This window comes from Sturnira hondurensis, unplaced genomic scaffold, assembly GCF_014824575.4.
Source record: "Sturnira hondurensis isolate 20B ecotype Veracruz unplaced genomic scaffold, ASM1482457v3 Scaffold0002597, whole genome shotgun sequence".
Taxonomy (NCBI): domain Eukaryota; kingdom Metazoa; phylum Chordata; class Mammalia; order Chiroptera; family Phyllostomidae; genus Sturnira; species Sturnira hondurensis.
This window is the reverse complement of record NW_028075228.1, coordinates 5256857-5279911: the sequence shown is the minus strand read 5'-3', so window position 1 is coordinate 5279911 and position 23055 is coordinate 5256857. Positions and strand designations below refer to the sequence as shown.

General features: G+C 56.8%; 2 protein-coding genes across 7 annotated transcripts in view; one reads left to right on the top strand and one right to left on the bottom strand.

Annotated features, from left to right (window-relative positions):
- NECAB2 (N-terminal EF-hand calcium binding protein 2) overlaps nt 1–11029 on the top strand; it is a 29074-nt gene extending 18045 nt beyond the window's left edge. The window contains exons 7-13 of one of the 2 annotated variants that reach the window (XM_037040310.1): nt 2353–2471; nt 2663–2742; nt 5802–5855; nt 6472–6584; nt 9234–9311; nt 9965–10056; nt 10761–11029. In XM_037040310.1, coding sequence (XP_036896205.1) covers nt 2353–2471; nt 2663–2742; nt 5802–5855; nt 6472–6584; nt 9234–9311; nt 9965–10056; nt 10761–10789 — 565 coding nt within the window. In that variant the 3' untranslated portion in view covers nt 10790–11029. Of the gene's footprint in view, nt 1–2352; nt 2472–2662; nt 2743–5801; nt 5856–6471; nt 6585–9233; nt 9312–9964; nt 10532–10760 lie in introns of those variants that run through there. The other variant, XM_037040309.1, reaches the window with a different exon arrangement.
- Nucleotides 11030–11307: 278 nt separating this feature from the next.
- SLC38A8 (solute carrier family 38 member 8) overlaps nt 11308–23055 on the bottom strand; it is a 30846-nt gene continuing 19098 nt past the window's right edge. For 4 of the 5 annotated variants that reach the window (XM_037040303.1, XM_037040302.1, XM_037040306.1 and 1 more), the window contains 5 exons: nt 22293–22407; nt 20648–20795; nt 20015–20223; nt 18672–18723; nt 17108–17292 (listed from right to left, as the gene is read on the bottom strand). In XM_037040303.1, coding sequence (XP_036896198.1) covers nt 17199–17292; nt 18672–18723; nt 20015–20223; nt 20648–20795; nt 22293–22407 — 618 coding nt within the window. In that variant the 3' untranslated portion in view covers nt 17108–17198. Of the gene's footprint in view, nt 13374–17107; nt 17293–18671; nt 18724–20014; nt 20224–20647; nt 20796–22292; nt 22408–23055 lie in introns of those variants that run through there. The other variant, XM_037040305.1, reaches the window with a different exon arrangement.

Here is a 23055-nt window from a genome sequence, read left to right as displayed (position 1 = left end):
GCACGCTGCTCACGTACACGTGCCAACCTACTGCTTGGGGCAGGGGTATCTCTGTGCCTGGGAGCTGGGTGGCTGTGGGCAAGCTGCTGCCCTCTCTGTGCTTCCACTTGTGAAGTGGAGACAGCTCTGTACCTACCTCCTCAGTGCCTGTGAGGACTGAGCGAGGTGATGTCCACTTAGAAGAACACGCGGGGTGCAGGCGGCACGACCTACAGCACATAGAGCAGTTACCGCTATTTCCTAGACTCTAGTCAGTTTGCCACGCCCCCACACCACACACATTATTTTTTACCTATTCTGTTGCTTGACTTACTTTTGAAAACTGGCCATGAGTTTTGGAAACTGTGTGTGGTTACCACAACTGGAAAACAAGCATCATGGGCTGTGAACGAAGTCACTGTAAAACCCGGCCCCTGCTGTCGGCGGGGGTCCTGTGGCCACTCCCTCCTTGTGGGACAGAGACGGGACTCCGGACCAAGGCATCGCAGGCAGAGCAACAGCAAGTCAGACCTTCTCCAAAGGTTGAAGAGAAGTGAATTGGAGCGATTTTCTTACGGTGTTATTTAGTGTGAAGGCCTTGTTTGAGTGCCCTTGAAGCCACGGAACAGCTTCTGGGGTCCCCCCTCTGTGGGGACACTGTGGAGGTGGCGAGCCTTGTGTCTAGGCAGGGATAATTCTGGCTCAGCAGTGCCAGCTCTGGGGGGCCACGAGCCCTCGCATTTACTGTTCTGGGATGACACCAACTTCTTCTTGCCTGTTCTTTCCAGAACATCTGATGTGCCTGGTGCAGGAGGGAAATAAAGATAGACAGGAGCTAGAGCCACGTGTCCGGGCCAAGCATTACTGATGTTTGAGTTTCCGTGTGTGGCCACAGGTTTCCCGGGCAGAGGCATGGCAGGGTGCCGGTTGCAGTGGGGTGGGGGTGGGAGTGTGTGTTTTCAGTTGCTGAGGGGCTTGGTCACAGTCACATGTGGCTGCACAGCCCCTGGATGATACCATTCTGAGCACCTGCGGCCAAATCCCTGGGAAATGGGAAAGGCAGGTCCCTGGGTGCCCCCAGCTCTGCCGCCTGAATTGTATCCCTGGGGGTAGAGCCCAGAGCTGTGTATCTGTGATCAGTCTTGTGATTCTGAGGGTCCCCAAAGTTCACCACAGCTCTGGAAGCTGGCAGATTGCCTTCCTTTTTTATCACTATCCTGATTCAAAACTTGCCATTTTTATCCTGCAGTAGAACAGATAAGACGGCCGCATGATTTTCGTAGCCGATTTCCTACGCTTTCCTAGTTCTATGGCGTGTCCACCCCCACACTGGGACCTTGCTTTGGGAGGCTGGTGGCAGGGGGAGACATGTCTGCTCCACACTCACTCCCACCTCAGGCAGCCCCAAATCTCAGCTGTCTCAGCTCCCCTGGGCTGCAAGTCCCCTTAGGCCATTCTGTCCCCAGGCCCTGAGGATATTGTCTTCCAGGCACAAGCAGTGGATCCAACCCCGCTGCCCCAGGGACTCCCATTGCCCCAGGTCATGGTCACTTTAAATTTGCTGCTGGTTTGTAGAGCCACCAGGATTGACACCGCAAAGACTCCACGCCCTCCTGGTACTGTAGGGCAGCTGGGTTCGCCGTCTGCACGGGGGGAGTTGTGAGCTTTCAGGTTCACAAATTCCAGAACACACAAGGCAGTTCTGCCCGAGTGCACATAGGCATGTGTGTGTTGTATGTAGGCACACATGTCAGTGTGTATTTGTATGTTTATGGTGCGTTTTCCAGCATCTCTTTGCACGAGGTGTTCAGACATTCACTGAGCATTGGTTGAGTCCCTGCTGTTGTGCCAGGCACAGTGCTCGGTGAGCTGCATGTGCCTGTCGGGGGCCATGCACGTGTGAGCACGGCAGTGTGCATGGTGGGGTTGGGGTCAGGCCATCAGGCCCGGCCCTCCTCTCTGGAACCTGGCCGAGGTCAGAATCACAGGTTTCACTGTCTTCTCATGTGCCTACTCTGGACTATGTCTTTAGACTCCCTATTCCCGAGAGGGTGCAAACCCAGCCCTCCCCACCCCCCACCCCCACAGGGCACTAAACTGACTCCTAGTGAGGCAGCCAGGGAGGGGGCACGCTGTGAGCCATTCGGTGGGGGCAGGGGCCTGGAACCGAACCTCCGGGGAACAGGACATGGGCCGAGTCCCTGTCTCACTCTGCCCCGCTGGCTGTGTGGTCTCGGCCTTCACAGGGATGGGCTCCATGGAGTAAACCGAGCGTGTTTCAGTGCAGAGTGGGTGCTTAACAGCGGTCAGAGCTGCCCAAAGAGGGCGCTATGGCCTCCCTCATGGTGTGCGTGTCTCCTACTCCCACTGCAGCCAGAACCACAGCAAGCCCGGCCCTGGTGTGGTGCAGAACTGGTATGGGAGCCCCACTGCCCCCTACGCCCCCAGCCACAAACTCATGGCCACGGAACAAGAGAAGAGCCTGCCTTCTGGTAAGAGCTTGTGGTGGCCTGGGCTCGGGGGCATTGGGTGGGGGTCCTGGAGGGAATTCTGACAATTCTGGGCCTTCAAGTGGGACTAGAACGGAGGGTGAGGGCAGGGCTCAGCCTCTGGGGAGGCTGAGAGCTCCCATCCCAGAGGCCCGGGCCTGCCCAACATCAAGGTCTCTGTTCCTGTTTCCCAGTTACCTCAGAGCCCAAGGAGGAGGGCCTGGAAGCCCAGATCAGCCGTCTGGCAGAGCTGATAGGACGGCTGGAGACCAAGGTAAGGTCACTGAGCCCCACCTTCTCCCCTCCACAGTCCTAGCCCCCAGGGAGGGCCGATAGGCCAGGAGTTTGGGACAGAAGTCGGGGAGCCTTGGAAAGGCATCCCACAGTGGAGTGTGGGAAAGGGCATGACCTGGACAGACCCCGGAACTACATCCCTTTTATAGGCTGCCTGGGGGAAGACGGGGCCCTGGAGAGATGGGCAAGTAGCCAGGGAGGGTGTCTCAAGGAGCAGATGGTAGTCAGCAAGATTGTGGGAGGCAAGGGGACAGAGCTTCAAGAAGCTTGAAGGGGCCTGGGCTAGAGAGCTAAGACATGGCATGGTGGTGAGGAGGGATGGTGACCTCCAGGAGAGGCGACTCACAGCCTGAGTCACCAGCACCCTTTGAACTGTGATACACAACCTTTGAACTATGATGTGGCACATCCACAAGTAATAGAAAATGACCCAGCCTGTACAGAAGCATGTTTTCTGGGACAGCTCGTGACTCAGTAGGTACCCACAGTAAGGCCCTGTCTGTTTCCCAGGGCTGCCATCACCACTTAGCATACACAGGCCAGGGCTAATCGACATCCATTCCCTCCCAGCTCCAGGCTGGCCGGCTGAGATGGGGTGTGGGCGGGGCCGCTTCCTTCTGAGCCCTCTCCCCTTGGCTCGCAGACAGCCGTCTTCTCCCTGTGTCCTCACGTGGGGTTCCCTCCGTGTGTCTGTCCCAATCTCTTCTTAGAAGGCCACCAGGCATATGGGATTAGGGCCCGCTCCTGGGACCTCATTTTAACTTAAATACTTCTTCAAAGGCCAAAGGTAGTCGTATTCTGGAGTACTGGGGGTTGGTCCTTCAGTTGGGGGAAAACACAACTCAGCCCATAACAATGATGATTTCTTGAAAGAAAGAAAACCAGTTACCATCAGGCTGCCCTCTTTGAATCCTGGCCATACCGTTAACAGCTGTGTGACCTTGGGCCAGTGACTTACCCTCCCTGAGCCTCAAGATGCTTCTCGTTAACAATAGAGGGGAAAACAGGGACTGTTACTGCTCCAAGGGTGGTTGTGAGGAATAAATAAAACAATGTCTTAATGGCTTAGCACAGAGCCTGCTGTGAAGTAAGCATTTAACATTGGCAATGTTAGCAAGTATTATTAGACATTCTGGTGCCAAAAACTATACAGATGTATGTGCCACATCTGTATCCCTCCATAAACCAAGTATCTCCGAGCCCTGAGTTGCAGCAATTTCACACTTCTCTGACTTTTCTGAATTTCTTACCTCTTTTGCAAAAGGGCAAAAAAAAAAGTACTTCGATGGGTTTGGGGGTTGGCTCTGAGGTCTTTGATGGGGCCTGGCAGCGGGTGGGGTGGGCGCGTGGTACTTGGAGGGAAGCGGCAGTGATCCCTCCTGCAGGGCTGAGGCCAAGGTGGGATCGCCCCTTATGAGAGCCGCTGCTGGGTGGAGCAGTTCCTGGACCCAATGGCCCGGTTGTCATAACAACTCCACCGGAGCCTGCAGAGGGAGGCTCTTTGAAGCTTATTTTTAGCGCTCTGGTCGCCCTAACAACCGGCTGGCTGGCAACTGTGAGCACCTGGGCATCCTGGAGATGGGGCGGGGGCCCTACTCGCCGGCCTTTGATTGGCCCAATCCAGGGCTGGCTCCGGGCCCCGCCCCCCAAAGGCCAACCTGAGCCACTCCTGGCTCTGCCTGGGGCTGGAGGATGGAGTTCTGGGGCTGCCAGGCTGGGAGCAGGTACGAGGGTACGACTGTGACTCGCCCATCTTCCCCTCATCCACATCATCCTGTGGCCCTGCCAGCCAGAAGAAGCCAAGGGACCCAGTTACAACCCCTGCTCTCTAGGAGACCACCTACAGGGTTGTAAAACAATGGTAACAGACTTGCCTCTGGCAAACACACCTTGGCTCTTTACCGACAAAGCAGGTATACACTGGGTGTCCTAGAAATCCTCTCCAGGACCAGCTGTGTAATTTACAGGGTCTAGTGCAAAATGAGCATGCAGGGCCCCTTGTTCAAGAATTTCAAGGGGGTGATTGCACAGATCACAGGCCAGTACACATCTGCCAGGCTGTTTGCCTTAAAAACAAGCCAGTGGGCCATACACATGGTCTGTGGGAGCAGAAAGACCTGGGTGCGTGATTGCAGCAGAGACCCAGGCTGTCCTCAGGAAAGACAGATAGGGCTGGACACGGAGGTGGCATTTACAGGGGGACTCTCCACGTTAGAGTGGGAAGAACCAGGATTCTGTGTCGGGAGGAGAGAAGCCCCCGGGTGAAAGCCAGGCTCCTTTTGTGGCCTTTGGAACCCAGGGTTCCCTGCTAAAGTGGTGCCCACTTAGCATTCGTGAGATCCTGGGCCCTGTTCTGGACACCAACCTGTGGCTGTAAACATCGTGCAGGGGTCCCTGCTCCCTGGAGCTTACAGCGGAACACACCTACCTCAGGGAGTCTTGGAAGTTAACTAAGGTGTATCTGTAAAGCATTTAGCCCAGGGCCTGTGGAAGGCCAGGGAAAACAGACACCCCATTCAGACCATTAGATTTAAGGGCACAGGGGTTGAGACTGAAGTGATTTGTAAGTTGATGTGCAATCACAGGGCTGTTGCCGGCCGTTATAGTAAAGGACCAGCATCTTGGATTCAGGACTCTTGTGTCCCAATTGCTGCCTGCCCGTCGTCACCTGCCCCCAAAACAGAGAGCTTCCTTCATGGCTTCTGCAGTAGGTCTGCTTGATCTCTATGGCTCCCAGTGCCCCCAGATGCCAGGGCCAGAAGGGATCCCCACCACTTCCGATATGGTTGGCCTCCCAGCCTGGCTTCCTGGGTCCCCTCTGAGCCAGCACTGTGCATGGAGGGTGGGCTGAGCCCTGTCCAGTGAGGCCTGGCCCCTGGGAGCTCCCTCTAGCTTGGGGAACTCCCTGGGACCCTGGCCCAGAGGGGCTGGAGCTCTGTGCTGGCCCCGGGTGCTCTGGGGTCATTGTGGTGGTCCTGGAGGCCTCTCAGATGGAGGCGGCCTTTGTCTCCAGCATCACTTCCTGCTTTGTTGTTCCAGACCCTCTGGTTTGACCTGCAGCAGCGCCTTGCAGATGAGGAAGGCACCAACATGGTGAGGGCTCCTCCCCTGAGGCTTCGCTTCTCCTCTTGTGGCCTCATCCCTGCCTGAGCCCAGGACTCAAAATGCAGGTGGCTCAATGACCCTGCCACCCCACCCCCAGGGACCACCATATGGGGAGATGGGGCCCCAGTAATTGGTCACCCTCCCCTTCTACGGGTGTTCTTTGAAACACCAGGGCTTTGATCAAAAAAAAGATTTGGCCTGGAACAAAGTGGTCAACAAGATGATGACATCACAGCATGCAATCAGAAATAAGCTTCCCTGGTCACTGGCTTTGTTGCGTCTCAGACCTGACGCCTTGCAGGCAGCTCTGGACCCCATACAGCCTCTTTAAACACCCTTGTCTGTTTTCCGGCATTTGTAGGGCTGCTGCCTGCATTTGCCTTCTTAACATCTTACTCTTTAGCCAACGTTCCTGTGTAAGAATGAAAAATGTGTGCACACGGGCTTTTGTTTATTTTGACCAAATTGTCCTGTCCTCTCTGGTGGGAGGTTCAGGGAGCCTGAGTCTTGGGCTCTACCCACAGGAGTGGGGGTCATGCAGGGGAGGGCGCTGTCAGGGAACTGGCAGGGGCTCACCCACCCCCCACCCCACATGGCCCCACAGCATCTGCAGCTCGTCCGGCAGGAGATGGCCGTGTGCCCTGAGCAGTTGAGCGAGTTCCTAGACTCCCTGCGCCAGTACCTGCGGGGCACCGCCGGAGCCAGGAACTGCTTCCAGTGAGTAGTTGTGGGGCTGGATGGTGGTTGGGAACTCCGCCTGGGGGTGGCGGGCAGGGCAGGACCACCCCCAAGGACAACCAGCTACCTCAGGGAAGCACCTAGCAAGGGCAGTTAGGAAAGCGGAGTTCAAGTACTAGGGCAGGCTCTTCCCACTGAGCAAACATGGCGAGTGACGTCTTCCAGGTTGCCCACCTGTGGAGTGGGACCACCGACTGGACCTCCTCCCAGGGGTTGCCGGAGCCATAAATGGAAGACAGATGTAAAGGGTGTAGGCCGGTGCCTGGAGCACAGAGCTTGCTCAGTATCAGCTGCTGCTCTTACTGTGCTGTGCGGCTGCCCCTCGGTGTCTCACCCTCTGGTCCCAGCTAATGAGGCCTGCATTGCTTCTTGGAAAAGCCAAACCAGGTGGCTCTGGCCCCACCATATCGGGTCACAAAAGATGACAGCCCTCACCCTCACTGAGGGTGGTCTCCAAGGGCTGTAGGCACAAGCTGCCAGATCCTCTCCCCTCCCGTCCGTGCTCAGGACAGTAGCCGAGGCCTCTGCGCCCGCCGTTCTCTGCCTCAATTCTCTCTCCAGGTGGCTTTTTCCACCTTGGGAGCTTGTGTGCCTTCACCCTCTTCCTGGGGGCTGGGCCCTGAGGATCCAGCTGTGAGTCAGGTGGCTGCTCTTGCCGAAACTTTACTGTAGGCGGTGGGAGAGGAGCAGACAAAGGGATGATTCTGAAGGGTGGTAGGTGCTGTGGGGGCCAGGAAGCAGGGCGCTTCCAGAGAAGGAAGGGGCTGTGGGGAGGGAAGAGGCTGCCTGTCACTGAGCCCTGAGGACCCAGACTGCAGAATCTGAGTAAGGGCCTTCGGGGCAGGACAGGGGTGATGCCAGGGCCAGCGGGCTGGACCCACTGGTCTCTGCCCTGCGTGTTTGGAGTGCAGGGGACCCTACTGCAGATGCTGCAGGCAGGAGGGAGACAGGGTCTGGTCTCCTTTGTGTGCAGGAGGGCTGGGTGGGAGCCGGGTGCAGCAGAGTGGCCAGAGGGAGAGAGGCCCTGCCGCCACCTGGGGAGGGGCCCACCCTCGGTGAGACATGGTTAGAGCAGAGATCTGTCTTGGAGTGTGTATCCGACCGGACTTGCTGGTGGCGGGAGAAGGGGTGTGGGAGGAGGAGATAAGGCATCTGGAATCTGAGCTGTCCTGGCTTGGGAAACCGGACAGAAGCTGGTGCCGTGTACTGACCTAGGATTCGGGGCGGTCAAACATGTTGGTGCACAGGAGTCACAAAGGCCGTCTGGGCTACATTAAATATGCACACCAGGCAAGGCACAGACACAGGAGTGCAGAGGTCCTGGAAGAGGGTGGGCTGGGAGTGGTGGGCATGCAGATGGCTCTGAAAGCCACAGTGGCGGTGTAGACACTGTGGGGGTGGGCAGGGCTGGGTGGGTAGAGTGTGAGGGGCCTTGCCACCCCACCTCTGCACACGGGCAGCACACAGTAGGGCTTCATACTACGTCCTCCCTCTACCTACCCCATGCCTGTCTGCTGTGTCTTCTTTCCCAGAGGCACCCGCTGCAAAAAAAAAAAAAAGTCAGTGCCTCATCAGCTGAGCAAATTCAATCACCGTGATTGCTTTCATCTTCTGCAGTTACCACACTTAGAGGTACCAAATCGCTCCAGTGACCTTTGTCGCAGAGAAGGGCCCCTAAGCAGCCCCTTCTGACTCTGGCAAAGAGCCATGGCTGTATCTGATCAGTGGGCGGCTCGCGGCCCCGGCCCCCCATCCTCTCATCGAATTACCAGCCCACAGCTCTGCCTGTAATTTCATCTAGAGCGTAATGAACTAATGATGCTATTAGCAGCCTTGTTTCCCTGCTTCTAGCCTGGTGGCAAAACCTGGAGTTGCCTGTAATCACAGAGCAGCCCCCACCCATGGCAGAGCTCTCCCCCCAAGGTAGTCTCAGGGGCTCTGTTCTGCTGAGCTCCTGAAAAGAGAAGCAGCCGAGGCCGGGAGCGTGGGCGAGAGGCCAGAGGGGCAGTGTTACAGATGACCTACTCTTGGAGGTCAGCCCTCAGTCCCCACAGGCCTGCCACATTCTTGGAAACACCCCCTTGCCTTGTCTCGGGGTCCAGGTAGCACCAGTCCTGTTTAAATCAAGGTGAGTGGCCTGCCGCTGACATGTCACACAGGTAACACAGGAGTGACCTGGGACCTGCAGGACCACCCACCCAGGGCAGGGCCCTCCCCCAGCCTCAGTGAGCCAATTCTGACTCCCTGGATTGTTTCAAGGAGTAAATGAAGTGATGGTTGTCAAAGAGAGCGTGACAGGAGAAAATGAATATTAGGCCTTTAAAATGACATTTCATTATAATTCATTCAACAAACACACATTGGCCATGATCTGGGGCTGGGCCTTGCTCTGGGTGGTGGGGTACATGCTGAACCAACTGGATTCTGTGGCTGGTCTGGGAAGCTGTGGGTTGCTTCCATCAGAAAGGCAGCGGCATTACGGGCCATGGCCTTGGGCTGGTGACAAACTGGTTGCCTGTCCTGGAACAGCCCTGGGTGCCCCAGCCTCTGCCAGGCTCACAGTTCGAGAGGCAGGCCCCGGGCGGCACAGGCTAGTCCACTGATCCAACCTCTCCTCTCCCCATGCAGCATTGCCGCTGGGAGGCTGGCAGACGGCTTCACCTTTGTGGTCTATGAGTTCTGGGAGACCGAGGAGGAGTGGAAGAGGTACGTCCCACCGTGTGTGCTAGCCCCAGGCCTGCAGCGGTCGGTTGGGTGATAGGAGGGCACAGGGAGGCGGGGCTGCCTGGCTCCCTGGCCCTTGTCCCAGAGAGTGTGGGAGAGGATGAAGGGGGAAGAGGAGGGAGGGGAATGATGAGCCCAGGTTCCAGCAGCATCCGTGACCCAGAATGCTGGCCTCATTGGCCGAAGCGGGCCCTTGAGCCAGTGTGAGGAAGCATTTCTCAGCATGGGGTGCACCCTCCCTCCTCCCACTCAGCTGGGCTTCGAATCCAGGTTCCTGGCCCTGGGATCTGAAGCTAAGGCCATTCCTGTTTGAAAACTGCTGCCGCACAGGATAAAAACCAGAAAATTTATCTCATGAAGGACACTAATGGGGAGGCAAGAAACAAGCTCTTATTCCCCCCAAACCTACTGTGCACTTTGGGGGGCCCCAGCAATTGGCCTCCCGGGGCCTGATTCTCCTGGGGCCTGACCATCTTCTCTTCACGTGACGGCTCTGAGCCCTGAGATTGGCTGATGGGGGTTTAGGCCCCCATCCCAGGCAGAGCCAGGATTAGAATTGGACCACAGTCCCAGCGCCTGTCCCAGAGGCTCCCTGGCCCAGCCCCAAGGGTTCACTGGTGCCCCCTGCGTTGCAGGCACCTGCAGAGCCCCGTGTGCAAGGCCTTCCGGCACGTCAAGGTGGACACGCTGAGCCAGCCTGAGGCCCTCTCCAGGATCTCAGTGCCAGGTAGCGGGCAGGTGGGGAGGGGCCCGGACCAGCACTGCTGATGCCACCAGTCCCTGGTTCCCACAGGCTCAGTGGCCATCTCCAGGCCCCGATGCTGAGTTGGAGGAAGGCCAAGGCCTGAATCTTCCCATGACCCTTTATTCTGTTCCCTTAGCAGCCAGGAATCATAGTCCACAAGGGATTGCTCCACGTCAGTGCTAGGTGTGCAGAGCAGGCCTGTGCAGGGTCCTAGAGGGGAGGAGGCCAGGAGCAGGAGTGCCAGCCAACGCCCAAGGTCCCAAAGTGGAAGGACGGGGCTGGAGACATAACTTGGCCCTACAACCTCAGAACAAAAGGGGTGACCGCAAAAACGACCTCAGATGAGACTGAAGGCCTAGAGCACCGGGTGGGGCCCCGAGCCCAGTGTGATGCATCTGGGTCAAAGGCGCAGAAAGCGGCCCACAGGCCAGGGCAGCCCGACCGACGTCGCCTCCACAGGCGTGGGGTTTGCAGCACCTGTGCACCCCCCAAAAGAGCCCAAAGCCTTGCTCCACGCAGCCTCCCCTTCACTGGCAGGCAGCCAGGCAGGCTCCACACCAGGGGCCCTGGTTGGCGGAGGGGTGTGTGTGCAGGGTCTGCCCTGCCCCTCAGTTCAGCCCCCATGGGACAAGGGGGAGGTGCTGCAGGTCCCCAACAACTTTCTCTCTCTTCTGCCTCATCACTAGCTGCCTGGTGCACTGTAGGCCGAGACTGATGGACCCCAACACACGCCCTGCAGATGAGCCCGGCACCCTGCCCTCCCTTCTAAAGGACGCCCCTTCTTTTCTAGAGACTTTGGTACATGTGCTGTCTTTTCAATATACTTCCAAACAAGAATGTATTTTCCCGCTGTTTGATGTGAAGGCGAACCCCTTTCCCCAGTGCCCCCCAACCCCCATTGTGTGAGCCGCTGGGGCCCTGCTGAAGCCAGAGCCTGCAGGGATGGGGAGGCTTCCTGGAGCCAGCACCCTCACCCCTCGCCTCACCCAAATGGCCACGCATGCCCAGCCCCCCACTGCACAGGCCTGCTCTGGCCTCAGCAAGACTCACCCCCTCTGCAGGCCCTGCCTCTCCCTCCATCTCCTCCACTCCTGTTGATATTCCTCTACCTGATAGGAGCCAAGACCCCGTAGTGCCCAACCGGTTGAGGCCTGTGCCGAGTCCCCTGCGGCAGCAGAGCCCACGTAGCCAGTGCTGTGCTAGGCACACCAGCACTGCAGCAACAAGCGCCAAATAAACTGCGGCTGGGAACGGCCACACACTGTGTGTTTGCTTCCCTTTTTCCAGATGCTACCTGCTGGGGGAGTGAGGTTGTTGGGGTATCCAGGGCCCCCAATTAGCCACGAAACCTGGACCAGGTTGCCCAGAGCCTCAGCTTTCTTCTCTGTAAAGTGGAGATGATAACCAGGAGGTACATATTTTAACAAATAACTTTGTGCCTGTTTCCAAGTTCAGGGTCCCCAAGACCACCCTGTTTTAATAATAACCCAGTAGAAGGACTCACAGGACTCATCAAGGCCACCATATGTGCAGTCACAGATGATGGCAGCGGAAGGTGCAGACCGGAGTCAGCAGAAGGGAGTAGAGGCAGGAGGTGACATGGGTCAGGTCCCAGACATACCCGTTCACAGCCTGGAGCTGTCCCCTCCCTGTAGAGTGCTACAGAGGCACCCGTGTCTCCCGGCACTAATGGGCAACCCAATGCACAGAGCACTGCACACCAGGGATGCTCACCAGAGCTTTGACGACCGGAGTTTTCATTTTGGTTGGTCATGCGGACATGGCTGACCTTGACTTCCAGCCCCTCTGAAGGTTGGACTGGTCCCAGTTGGCCCAAGGACCCCAGGTAAACAAAGCCACTCGTATCAGGAAGGACAGGCCAAGGTCCCAGAGCTCGCCTCCCAGAAGGCTGGGCACAGCTCCTCTTCCTTGCACACCTGTCTGTGAGCTCTTCCCACCAGACAGGACACCGAGACCCCAGCCTGGAAATAACGTTTAAATCCTGTTCTGGAACCTTTGTGACATCCCTGCTTCTGTCTCCCTGTCACGTTTAACAGGAAGGATGTCACACAGAAATCCTAAGGGACAACGGAGAGAACCATGGGTCCCTTCCCTGGGACGGGGGTTGGAGAGGGAGCAGGTGGGGGCAGATACGAAGAGCAGCACAGGTGTGGGGAGGAGGAAGGAAGGTGACAGGCCCTGAGATGGGCAGCAGTGAGCCAGGCACAGTGGGAGCCCTGTACAGGGAGGCAGGACCACAGGATGTGCGTTTTCCCACCTGCTCCAAGCCTGGCGTAGCTACTCTGTGAAATGTGGTTGTTACTAAAGCCATCACATGGGCCGAGGTCTCTGCCCATCCTGCCCCCTTTGGCCGCCTGGATCCCGGCCTACCCTGCTCTGTGAGGCAGGTCCTTCCTGCCCAGGGTCCCGCCACTCCCAACCACCTCCTCACAAGGCTTGATGCTGGCTGCTCACACAAAACCAGTAAAACTACATGGGCTTGTGGGAAGAGTAAGAGGCAGATTCAAGTCCCAGCGGCGCATCTCTGAGCCAACTTTCCTTGCACCCAGCCTCTCAGGGCCTCTCTTCCTTGTCTGTAAAGTGGGGAGAAGACCCCTACTTTGAAGATCAGGAACTGAGAACACCACTTGCCCGGGTCCTGCTAGTGGCAGTTGCCCCCACCCCCTACCCTGAAGCTGGTGCGGTCCCAATCGGCTCAGCTATTTAAAAAGTACCATTCTCGGGGGGCTGAGGCTCTTTGGGGTGCCCCAGAGGGACACGGCAGCTGGGAGAGTTGCAGTCCTGCCGCACATCACACCCCCTTGCCCGCACTGTAGCATCTCTGCTGATCACAGCCCACGGGCAACTTAGAGCCGCCTCAGTTCTGAGTGGGTGGAAACAGCCTCTGAAGAGAACAAGTTTCAACCCTAAAAGGTGCGAGTGCACCCACTTAATTTACACTATGGCGCCGGGCATGGGGCCAGGCACTTGGAAGGCACCATCTCCCTCAGTGCCACCTGTGCCATCCTGTGATCAGCAGGTGGGGAAATGGAGACACAGAGAGGGCAAGTCACTCACCAGGGGTCACACAGCAAGTGGCACCACACACCCAGACCCGGAGCTCTCTGCCCCCAAACCTGTGCCCTAACTGCTGCGGCACACAGCATGGATGCGTGGGGGGAAACAGCTGCGGACTGATGCATAAACATCCCCATGCACGTGGGTCCTCAGACAGTGAAAGGCAGCATTACCGCATGGCTCGGCAAGTCCACTCCTGGGTACGTCTGTGTGTGCTGAGCCTCAAAGAATGGAAAAGATGCATTGACGCACATGTGCAGACATTCAGAGCAGCACTATTCCCAACAGCCAAAGATGGGAACGACCCGGATGTCCATCAGCTGATGGACAAATACAACGTGCTCTATCCGGACAATGGAATGTGACTCAGCCATACAAAGGAATGGAGCTCTGACACAGGCAACGGCATGAGTGAGCCTTGGAAACATTGTTCTAAGTGAAGGAAGACAGACACCATGGACCACATGTGTATGATCCCATTCATACAAAGTGTCCAGAATAGTTCAATTGACAGAAACAAAGATTCTTGGTCACCAGGGGCTGGTGGAAGAGGAAGGAGGGAGTGACTGCTGATGGGTGTGCCGTTTCTTGGGGACAATGAGAATGTTTTGGAACCAGATGGAGGTGGGGGTCACACAACACTGTGAATGTGCTAAATGCCACCGAATGGTACACTGATGTTACGTGAATTTAATCTCAATTAACAACAACAAAAGTCTCAGTCAGCTCACCTGCATGCGGTGGCTGGTCCACACCTCTGCCGTGTCCAGGTAAAGCCCAGACCTTCCTCAGGAGACGGGCAACTCTCTAGGCGCTCGGGGCCGGCAGCCTCCTCGGCTGGTGTCCCTGCACAGTTACCTGGGGTCCCTGAGCCAGTGGAAAGGGGCTTCTTCAGCAAACATGGAACCCCCTGTAGCCCATGCTGCTCAGAGCAGCACAAGTCACTGAAGACTAATGTCACTCGGCCACGTTCACGTTCATTAAATGAGAGGTTGAGGTCCCTCCATTCAAGCACCGGTGTGGCCACTGACCAGGAACTGGTTCCAGGCCAGGCTCTGCACCACGGGCTTTGAAGGTACATCTCAGCTCATCGTCTTGGCTACCCTGGGAGGGAGGGGCTGTCCTCAGCGTGGCGTTACGGGAGAATGGAGAGGACCTGAGCCAAGGTCCCAGAAGAAGGAGGAAGAGGGCGACTGAGGAAGGGTGCCCAGGCTGAGGAAAGCCGTGGCATCCTGAAGACAGAGGGCTGTTCAGAGGGGAACAGGCCTGGCTAAGGTCACACAGCTGGTAAGTGGCAGGCAGAGCCGGCTCCAACCTTCCAGACCCAGAGCCGGTGCTTGAAGTCCAAGGATGCACTTCAGACCTTCATTCATTTCATGGCTGTAGAAAACCTGAGGGTCAAGTTAGTACTGGGGCAGGGCAGTCCAGGGCAGAGCGCCGACCTCTTTTTAGTAGATCGGACGTCTGCGGCGACACCCCAGCCGGCATTGCTTTGGCTGCATTATGGTTTACATTATGATGGTTGATTTGAGGCTCGGTCCTGTGAGGATCACATCTGTACCTGTCACCTGGGATGGAAACTGTTGTCCCCAGTGGTGATATCTGTCACCCCTTAAAGAGCACCACCTCACCTCTTATTAGCATTTCATGCATCCCACTTCCTTCCTGGTGTGCTGATTTGGGGTGAGGATTAGTGTCCGAATATGACCCTGCTTTCCTTGGCTGCCAGGAAGCTCAGTGTTTACTTGCTAATGTCAACCTAGGTTTTCTAGAAATAAATCTATTGTTTGGCTCCCCTGCTAGTTGCTGTAGATACATTACCACCTTTAATTCTCACACGGAGCCCACATTGTATCATACGCAATAAGCCTGCAAACTTCTCAAATCTTCAGATAGCAAATGGCAGGGCCAGCATTTCACGCCAGGGGTCTAACTCCACAGCCAGTTCGCACACTGCCTGCCCCTCCGGCACGACCCTCCCCATCATGCTTTGCTCTCATCTCAGGCTCCCTGCGAACGGCCCTTGCACAGTCCCGGCCTTCCCGGCCAGCGCCAGGGCACCTTCAGGAAGCACCCAGGGTACAACTAGTAAACGACTGTCCATTCTCACTGCCCGCACTGGGGTGATAAGTGCTCCGGTAAAGCAATTCTGCCCCAATGCATATCCTCGTCTGGGAGGACACCGTGGACACTGAACACAGGGTGGGCCAGGGCACAGGGTCCCATGTCCCCCTCACCAGGTCAGCGTCTATGCCTGCAACCAGTGTCCCACCTCCACCAGCAGCCAGGGTAGAGGAGGGCAGGGGTCCATCCTTGCCCTGGGACTCAGGCACAGCAGTTCCCATCCCCTTGGCCACTGGAGGAGTGGAGTATGAAGTGGGAAGGAAACAGACGAGGAAATTTAACAGTCCCGTCTCTAACTCTGTACCTCTCAGGACAGGCGGCCTTGATTTTCCCAAGCCTCGGTTGCCTTGCCTATAAAATGGACAAGTTTTAAAACATGCTAAGGCAAAGAAGCCAAACGAAAAGGCCATGTGGTGTACATGTCCGTGTAAGGAGACCTCTGGAAGAGGCAAGCCCGTGGAGACAGAAGCAGCTCTGTGGTTGGCGGGGGCTGGGGGAGGGGGTGGGGTGTGACTGCAAATGGGTGCAGGGCTGCTTGGGGGTGAGATACTGAAATTAGGTACTGGGGATGGCTCCACAACTCTGTGCATCAACTAACACCCACTGACCTATATACTTTAAAGGGGTGATTTCTTTGGTATGTGAATTATAGCTAAAAAAAATAGTAATGCACGTGGACAAGCTGAGGACAGAAAACAGTCCTATCACCACCATCCTCACAGTCACATGCATGTCACACAACATAACACATAGAACCTACCTGCAGGGAGGCATCCTGGAACGCCAGCCGTCCCAAGGTAGCAAGAGTGGCCTGAATCCAGTGACACCCAGGACGTCCCTAGGCCCACGCAGGGTCCGTGCTGACAAGCACAGCAACACGGGGAAGCAGCTGGACCCTGCCCACCTCCACACCACTTCTCCCCACCCCCATCTCTTCCCCTGCCCGGCCCTGGGGTGGACCTTGGTGCCCTCACCTGCACTGCAAGTGTGACCCCTCGCTGCAACACTGTTTGGGGGTCCGCAGCAAAAACGGTCCACTTGGCTTCCAGGCTCTTTGCCTCCAGCCAGTGGAGGGAAAGGGGGCTGTCTGCAGGGTGCCCCCACTGGAGCATGGGCCAGGGGCTAGTTTGTGTGGCCAGATCTGGGCATCCATCTCCTTGGGCACCTCACAGTCACGGGCAGGATTTCTGTGTTCCCTGTGCCCTGGCCAAGGACCAGCCTGCATCCCCCTCCACCCCCCGTGGACACTACCTGAAGTCCCTACCCAAAGGCCTCCACTGCACACTACCCTCACCCCACGTCTCTGGTCCTGGCGCCCCAAAGCAGGGCTCTCTGGGCCTCAGCCCCTATAGTTGTATTGTGTACCCCAGAAATATTAAGTCCTACCCCCTAGAACCTGAGTGTGACCTTATTTGGAAACAGGATCTTTGCATACCCTGATTAAGTAACGTAAGGTGAAGTCGTAGAGAATTAGGCTGGGCCGGAATCCAACCACGGTGTCCTTATAAGAAGAGGGGGCAGTGGTCACAGACGCAGAGGGAGGAAGGCCATGCAGAGATGAAAGCAGAGACCAGAGAGACGTGCCTACAAGCCAAGGCACACCGAGCAGTGCCAGCAACCCCAACAGCTAGAAGAAGCAGGATGGGTCCTCCCCCAGAGCCTTCAGAGGCAGCGTGGCCAGCTGACACCTAGCCCCAGGACTCTGAGAGACTAAATTCTGCTGTCTCGAGCCACCGGTCTGTGGTCATTTGTTAGCATTCTCCTTGCCATTGCACCAGAAACCCTTTGCACCAGCAGAAGCCCCAATGAGCAGCCTAGGAAGGCGAAGGTGTTGGTTTCTCCAGCATCTTTATGATGGAATTACACTGGTTTCACAGCTGGGCGGCCCACGGCAGCCCCTGCTGCGCAGGCGCGGCCGCCCCTCACAAGAGCTCCAGGACAGCTGCCACCGTGCTCTGCCCGAAGATGAAGGTGCCGACCAGCACGGACACCACTCCCCAGACCTCCAAGCAGCACCTGCCAAGTCAACAAATGCACGTCAACACACACTTTCCTGGAGTTTCCCACAGACAAGCCAAGCACTTGCAGAGAACGTGTTATTTGAAGCCCAGTGGAGTTACCGATTTGGAAGAAAATTCAGGGCATCCTCCCTGACCTGTGGGGATGGGTTTCTGAAACAACAGGAAAGACAGTGCCGGAGGTGATCTGAAAACCTCTGCTGTTTCATAACCTATTCCCATCCACTATTTCATCAAAGCAAAAGAAGAGGGAGGAGGGAGACACTAATTCCAAACTCCCTTTTAGAGCCCTGGTCCTTCTGGGGTGGGCAGGATGAAGCCCCGGAAAACAAGGGAGAAGAAGGAAGCCCCAAGTCACATACGAGCGGCACAGTGGCAAGGGGATGAGCATGCAGGAGACAGAGGTGGCCGGAACTGATGGCCACCAGGGTCGTCTCTGGAGTTTCATAATGTAACCAGAAGAGACGGTGCAGGCAGACAGTGAGACGAGAATGATAATAAGATGCCCACATCAGGGCAGGGCCGGCAGAGGTATTTCCGGCCCCATTCACGAAGGCCGAAAGGACCCGTTGTTATGGAAAGGCAATCTCTAGTCTAGCAGTGGCCCAGAGCGGCAGCTCACCGTCAGCACCCACCCACCCGAAGTGGGAGAGTGAGGTGAACATGGCCCAGGGCTACAGTGCTCCTGAGAGTGCAGGTGGGTCAGGAGGCCCCACAGCAGTTCTAGAATTAGAAATGTCTTAAAAGCCCATCACTAAAACTTGTAAGCTGGGATCACAGAACAAAAGCAGCAGGACTTCAAAGAGTGCTCCAGGGATGAACCACCAGACAATTGGCCCCTGTAAATCCAAGGCAGGTTTAGAGGCCTCCAGAAAACCCCTTCTCAGCCCAGAAGGGGACCAAGCCGAGCCTGCTGTGTTGGGAAAGCCAGGCTTGGGAAGTGGGAGACAAGCCCCGACCTGCGGGAGGGACCCAAGTCCCCGGATGCTATAATTTAGGAGCATCTGTGCTGGGCTGAATGGTGGTCCTCCAAATTCACATCTACCTGGGACCTGTGAATATGACCTTACTTGGAAATAGGGTCTCCATCAGGAAGACACTCAAATCCACATGGCGCTCTAACCACAGGCCACAACGCTCAGAGCCTAAGAGAGGGCTGTGCACAGACTGAAAGATACCAGGCCATGGTGCCGCTGGCCTGGGTTCCAGTCTTGGCTCAGACTCCCTCTCACTGTGTGCATGTGGCCCCAGCCTGTGGCCAGCAGGCCTCTCATCTGCAGGACGACAGGCTCTCTCTGGCCCCCACAGCATTCACCAGCTCCTCAGTCGGAGCCCCTTTGAAGGCCCAAGTTGCCACCCTGACTCGGAGACACCTACCTCGCCCGTGGTTCTACCGGCTCGGTGCTGACGGCACAGATGAGGCACAGACCTGCAAAGGGGATGCGGTCAGCCTGTGGCTCTTCACTGTGGAACCTGGTGCAGCCCTTGAGAGCGCAGCCTACGCTCAGCAGTCTCCAGGGTCCCACAAGGCCTGCAAGGCCTCGCCTCAGTGGCCCCCTGGCCTTGCTTGTGGCACGGTGGCACGGTGCGGCAGCCAAGGGCCCGACTGATGTGGGGTCCCAGCTCAACCTCTCCCTGGAGCCCTGGCCTCTCTGAGCCTCAGTCTCACAGGTGACAGTGACAGCACACCTGCACACCCAGGTCACTGTGATGAGGTGTTCAGGGCCAGACACCTGGCATGAGTTCAGGAACTGGCAGCTGCCATCGTGACCTTTTCCTTTTTTCCTTTTTTTCTGTTTTTTAAAATAATTCTTCTGGGATTTGAAGCCAGACGGCTCTGCCTAAAGCCCCATGGCATGCCCCCACCCCAAACCTGCCCCAGCCGGTCTTCCACCTAAACAGCTGGAGCTGATACTTCACCCAGGACGTTGGCACTGGGCCCAACCTGATGTGTGTCAGATGCCCAGTGAGTGTGGCCAATGCAGCAGCCCTGAGGCGGGGGGATAAGAATCAGCACTGTCATTTGAAAGCACTTCCCAGAGCCAGGACAGAGGAGCTGGGGTGTCCCCCTAAGCACCAGCAGCCCCTCCAGGGCTCCTCCTTGTGGACAGAAGGATCTTCCAAGGTGCCGAAAGCATGGCTGGGAGGCCTTTGGCCTGCTCGGTTTCCCAGCCCCAGTAACCCTCCGGACAGGCTGACATTCACTCACACTGGGAAGGGTTCCTAAGAAACGGTCGGAAACGGTGTTTGCCTTTCAGGTCAGGGACAGGGGGAAGGAAGATTTCATGGGCTACCTTTGAGCCATATGAACTTCAAGTAATTGGATGTATTTTTACATTCCATGCAATTAAAACATCTTTAAAAAATAAAGCAAAGTCCTGCAGAGTGGCAGCCGAGGAAGGTGGGCCACGCTGTGAGGTTTACTCAGGCCGGCTACACGCTCGCCCTCTTCCCTCCTGCTCCCCACCGTGTCCCGCTGGCTGCAGGCGGGGCAGTAACAGGGATGTCCTCAGCTTCGCCCATTGCGGGTGTGGAGATGTTTAATGAGGGAAGGTCCACAAGGTCCCTGGCCCATGCCTGGCCAGTAACCAGGGCTGGGAGCCACCCTGCCTCCTCGGGGCTCCCACCCTCGAGCCCCCTGACCCCCAGCACAGGGGCTCCCTGCTGGGAGGAGCAGAGGAGGACAAGCAGGTTACAGGACCAGGGAGCGGGTGCCTCACCCGGGAAGATGAAGATGAAGAAGGAACTGATGCCACCAATGATGCCGATGATCTCACTGAGGTCTGGCAGGAACAGGGCCATGGCGAGCGTCACGGTGACCCACAGGACCGTCAGCAGCATCCGGACCCCCAGCCCTGAGGGGTCGGCCAGGGTCCTCAGCCCACACGCCTGGCAACAGCTCCTCCTCCAGAAATCCTGCATCACCGACCTGGAGGCCACGCCAGCACAGCACGAACGGGCTCCTGTGGCTCCGGCCCTTGCCACAACCTGTCACTGGGCACCCAACAGTCCCCTCCCAATCGCCCTGCCCACCTGGCAGGGCTGCCCTCCCACACAGGGGGCTTCTTCCCCAAGCACCACTAGCCCTCAGGTGGGTCAGTCCCCGTCAGGAAGCCGGCGTCGAGGGGCCAGATGGTGGGAGGTCGGTCGCGGCAGGCCGGAGACCAGGCTCCTGGCACTGCTACCTGGTGGTGCTGGGCCAGTTACCTAACCATCTGCCCCCGCCCACTCCTCGGTGAGACTGAGGTGATGGACATCCCACCACACAGCAGTTCGCGGTGCCTGGCATGCACTGCACCGTGATGAATGTCAGTGCCCTGGGCCAAATGGCAGCCCCGCTCAGCCAGCCTCACCTCCCCAGGAAGAGCACAATGGGGTAGACGGTCACTATAGAGACGGCAAAGAGGACTCGGGCAACGATGATGAGTCCGTCGTCCCCTGGGTAGGACATCAAGATGTCAGCGGAAACTTCTGTCCCAAAGGTCAGAAAGCCATAAACACCTGGCAGGTGGGAAGAGCGGAATTCCGGAGAGCTGATTAGAACATGCTGTTCCCGCTCCCAACTCAGACACACCCACACCACCCAGCTCCTACTACCTCTGAGGCTTTCCCTAGGAGAGGACAGAATGTTCTGGAAGGGTTCCCTGTTCTGCCATTTCCCAAGGCTTTTCTGTCCTCAGCCTATGTGACACTCTGTTCTTCTGATTCAAAACCCACGCTGGGCAAAGCTATTGCTAATCCATCTTTCAGACGGCTCACAGGGGCCTGTGCACCCAGCGTTCTGAGAACTCTATTGATGTCTTCCACACCCGGCCCACCCCACTCCGACAGCTAAAGACAACGGCAGGCCCTGGTCGGCGGCTCATTTGGTTAGAGTGCTGCCCCATACATTAATATATGGCAGGCTCGATCCCTGGTCAGGGTACATACGAGAAGAAACGAGTCAATGTTTCTTTCTCACATTGGTGTTTCTCTCTAAAAGCAATAAAGGTATCCTTGGTGTGGACTAAAAACAGAAAGCAGCTGGCAGTGCACCCATTTTCCTGATGGGGAAAACCAAGACCCAGGGCGGCAGCAATTGGCAGAATACACAGACAGCTAGTTACCACAGTACCGCGTCCAGCGCACCAGGCCCCTGGCCTGCACCCAGTGCTGCCTCTCACATTCTCGTCACCTGCCCTGTCTTGAGACACCCATCTCTAGCTAAGAGCTATGGCTCATTTTGGTCCCCTAATCCTGCTGATCCTGGACCTGAGCCATTTCGACATGACTCTCAGTGACCAGGTCGTGGCCTTCCAACCCAGGGGCCACTGACTGACAAGGACCTTCCCTGCTGGAGAGTGGTCACCCAGCACGTTTCTTGAAACCATGATGACCAAGTCACCTGACACATTCTCTGTAGTCCAAGGGCCTCTCGAGTCAGAGGGTCCAACAGGCAGATGAGAGAGTGACCCCCTGGGCTGGAGGAAGGTGCCCAGGAGTCAGCCTGAGCCTGGGACCTGGGCTGTGCTGGGGGCATGCGTGTGACCTTGGACACATCACAGCCCCTCTCTGAGCCACACTTCCATCACCTCTGAAGACGCTTTTGCCCACAGCACACGTTTGTGAACACCCAAACCCGAGTTCATGAGAGCACTTTGTAAATTGCTACTCAGATGTAGCACTAATGATGACCACTATTGTTGTCATCCCATCAGACAACAGCAGGCGGGGCACAGAGCAGGGGCTTTGGAGAGAGCCAGGCCAGGGGGAGGGCCACAGTTTTGCCCCGTCTAGTCTAGAGATCTTGGCCAACCCACGGAAGCCCTCAGAGCCTCAGTCTCCTCATCTATGAAATGGGGACTTTCCTGCGGGGTGTTAAGGATTATGTGAGTGAAGGCACTCACCCTCTGCAGGGCGGTACCTAGCACACTATAAGCTCTCTATAAATACTCATTATTATTCCCATTTCTCCTGCCAGTCTCTACCCAGCTCCTGGCACTCCAGGCAGGGCCTTACCTGTCAGCGAGTAGACAAGGCAGCAGGCCAGCAGGGACAGCACGGAGACCAGGGCCCAGTGGGACAGGCTCTGGCTGCCCATGCTGCAGTAGATGGAGACAGCCGCTTCATGACACTGCAAGACAGAGGGGCCAGTGGCGCCGGCTGGGTGTTAGGATCCCCGAGAACAATCTAAAAAGGATCAGTGTCCAAAAATACAGGAAGCCACCCGAATATGTTAAGTAAAAGGCATTAAGTAAATCGCCAGATATTCACAGGGTGGAGGATTACATAGCAATGAAAAAGGGTGAATGCACTATATGCCTCAACAAGAACCTCACAGCTCTCATGTTTTGCAAAGAAAGCCAGACACAAAAGAACTTTGCCATGTACCTAAGTTTGAATCTCAAGCCAGACCAGCCAGACCAGGGTCGCCCTTTGCATCGCGTGTGGGTCTGTAGGGAAAATTTAGCCCATTCCCTAAGGGCAGGGCTGCCCTGCTCGAACAGCCTGGGGGACAGGGTCTGGCTGTGCACAGGCTCACTACTCTCTCGGAGATGGGTGCAGGGCAGAGGTGCACACATTGGCTAAGAAGTGGAGGCAATGTGGATGTCCACCAGCTGAGGAACGGCAAGCTAACGATGGTCTGTCCCCGCACACATGACTCAGCCAATGCATGCTACAATATGGATGAACCTCAAGAACACGATGCCGAGTAAAAGGAGCCATCATAGAGGACCACGAATCGTAGGAGTCCATGTAAGTGGACTGCTCAGAACAGGCA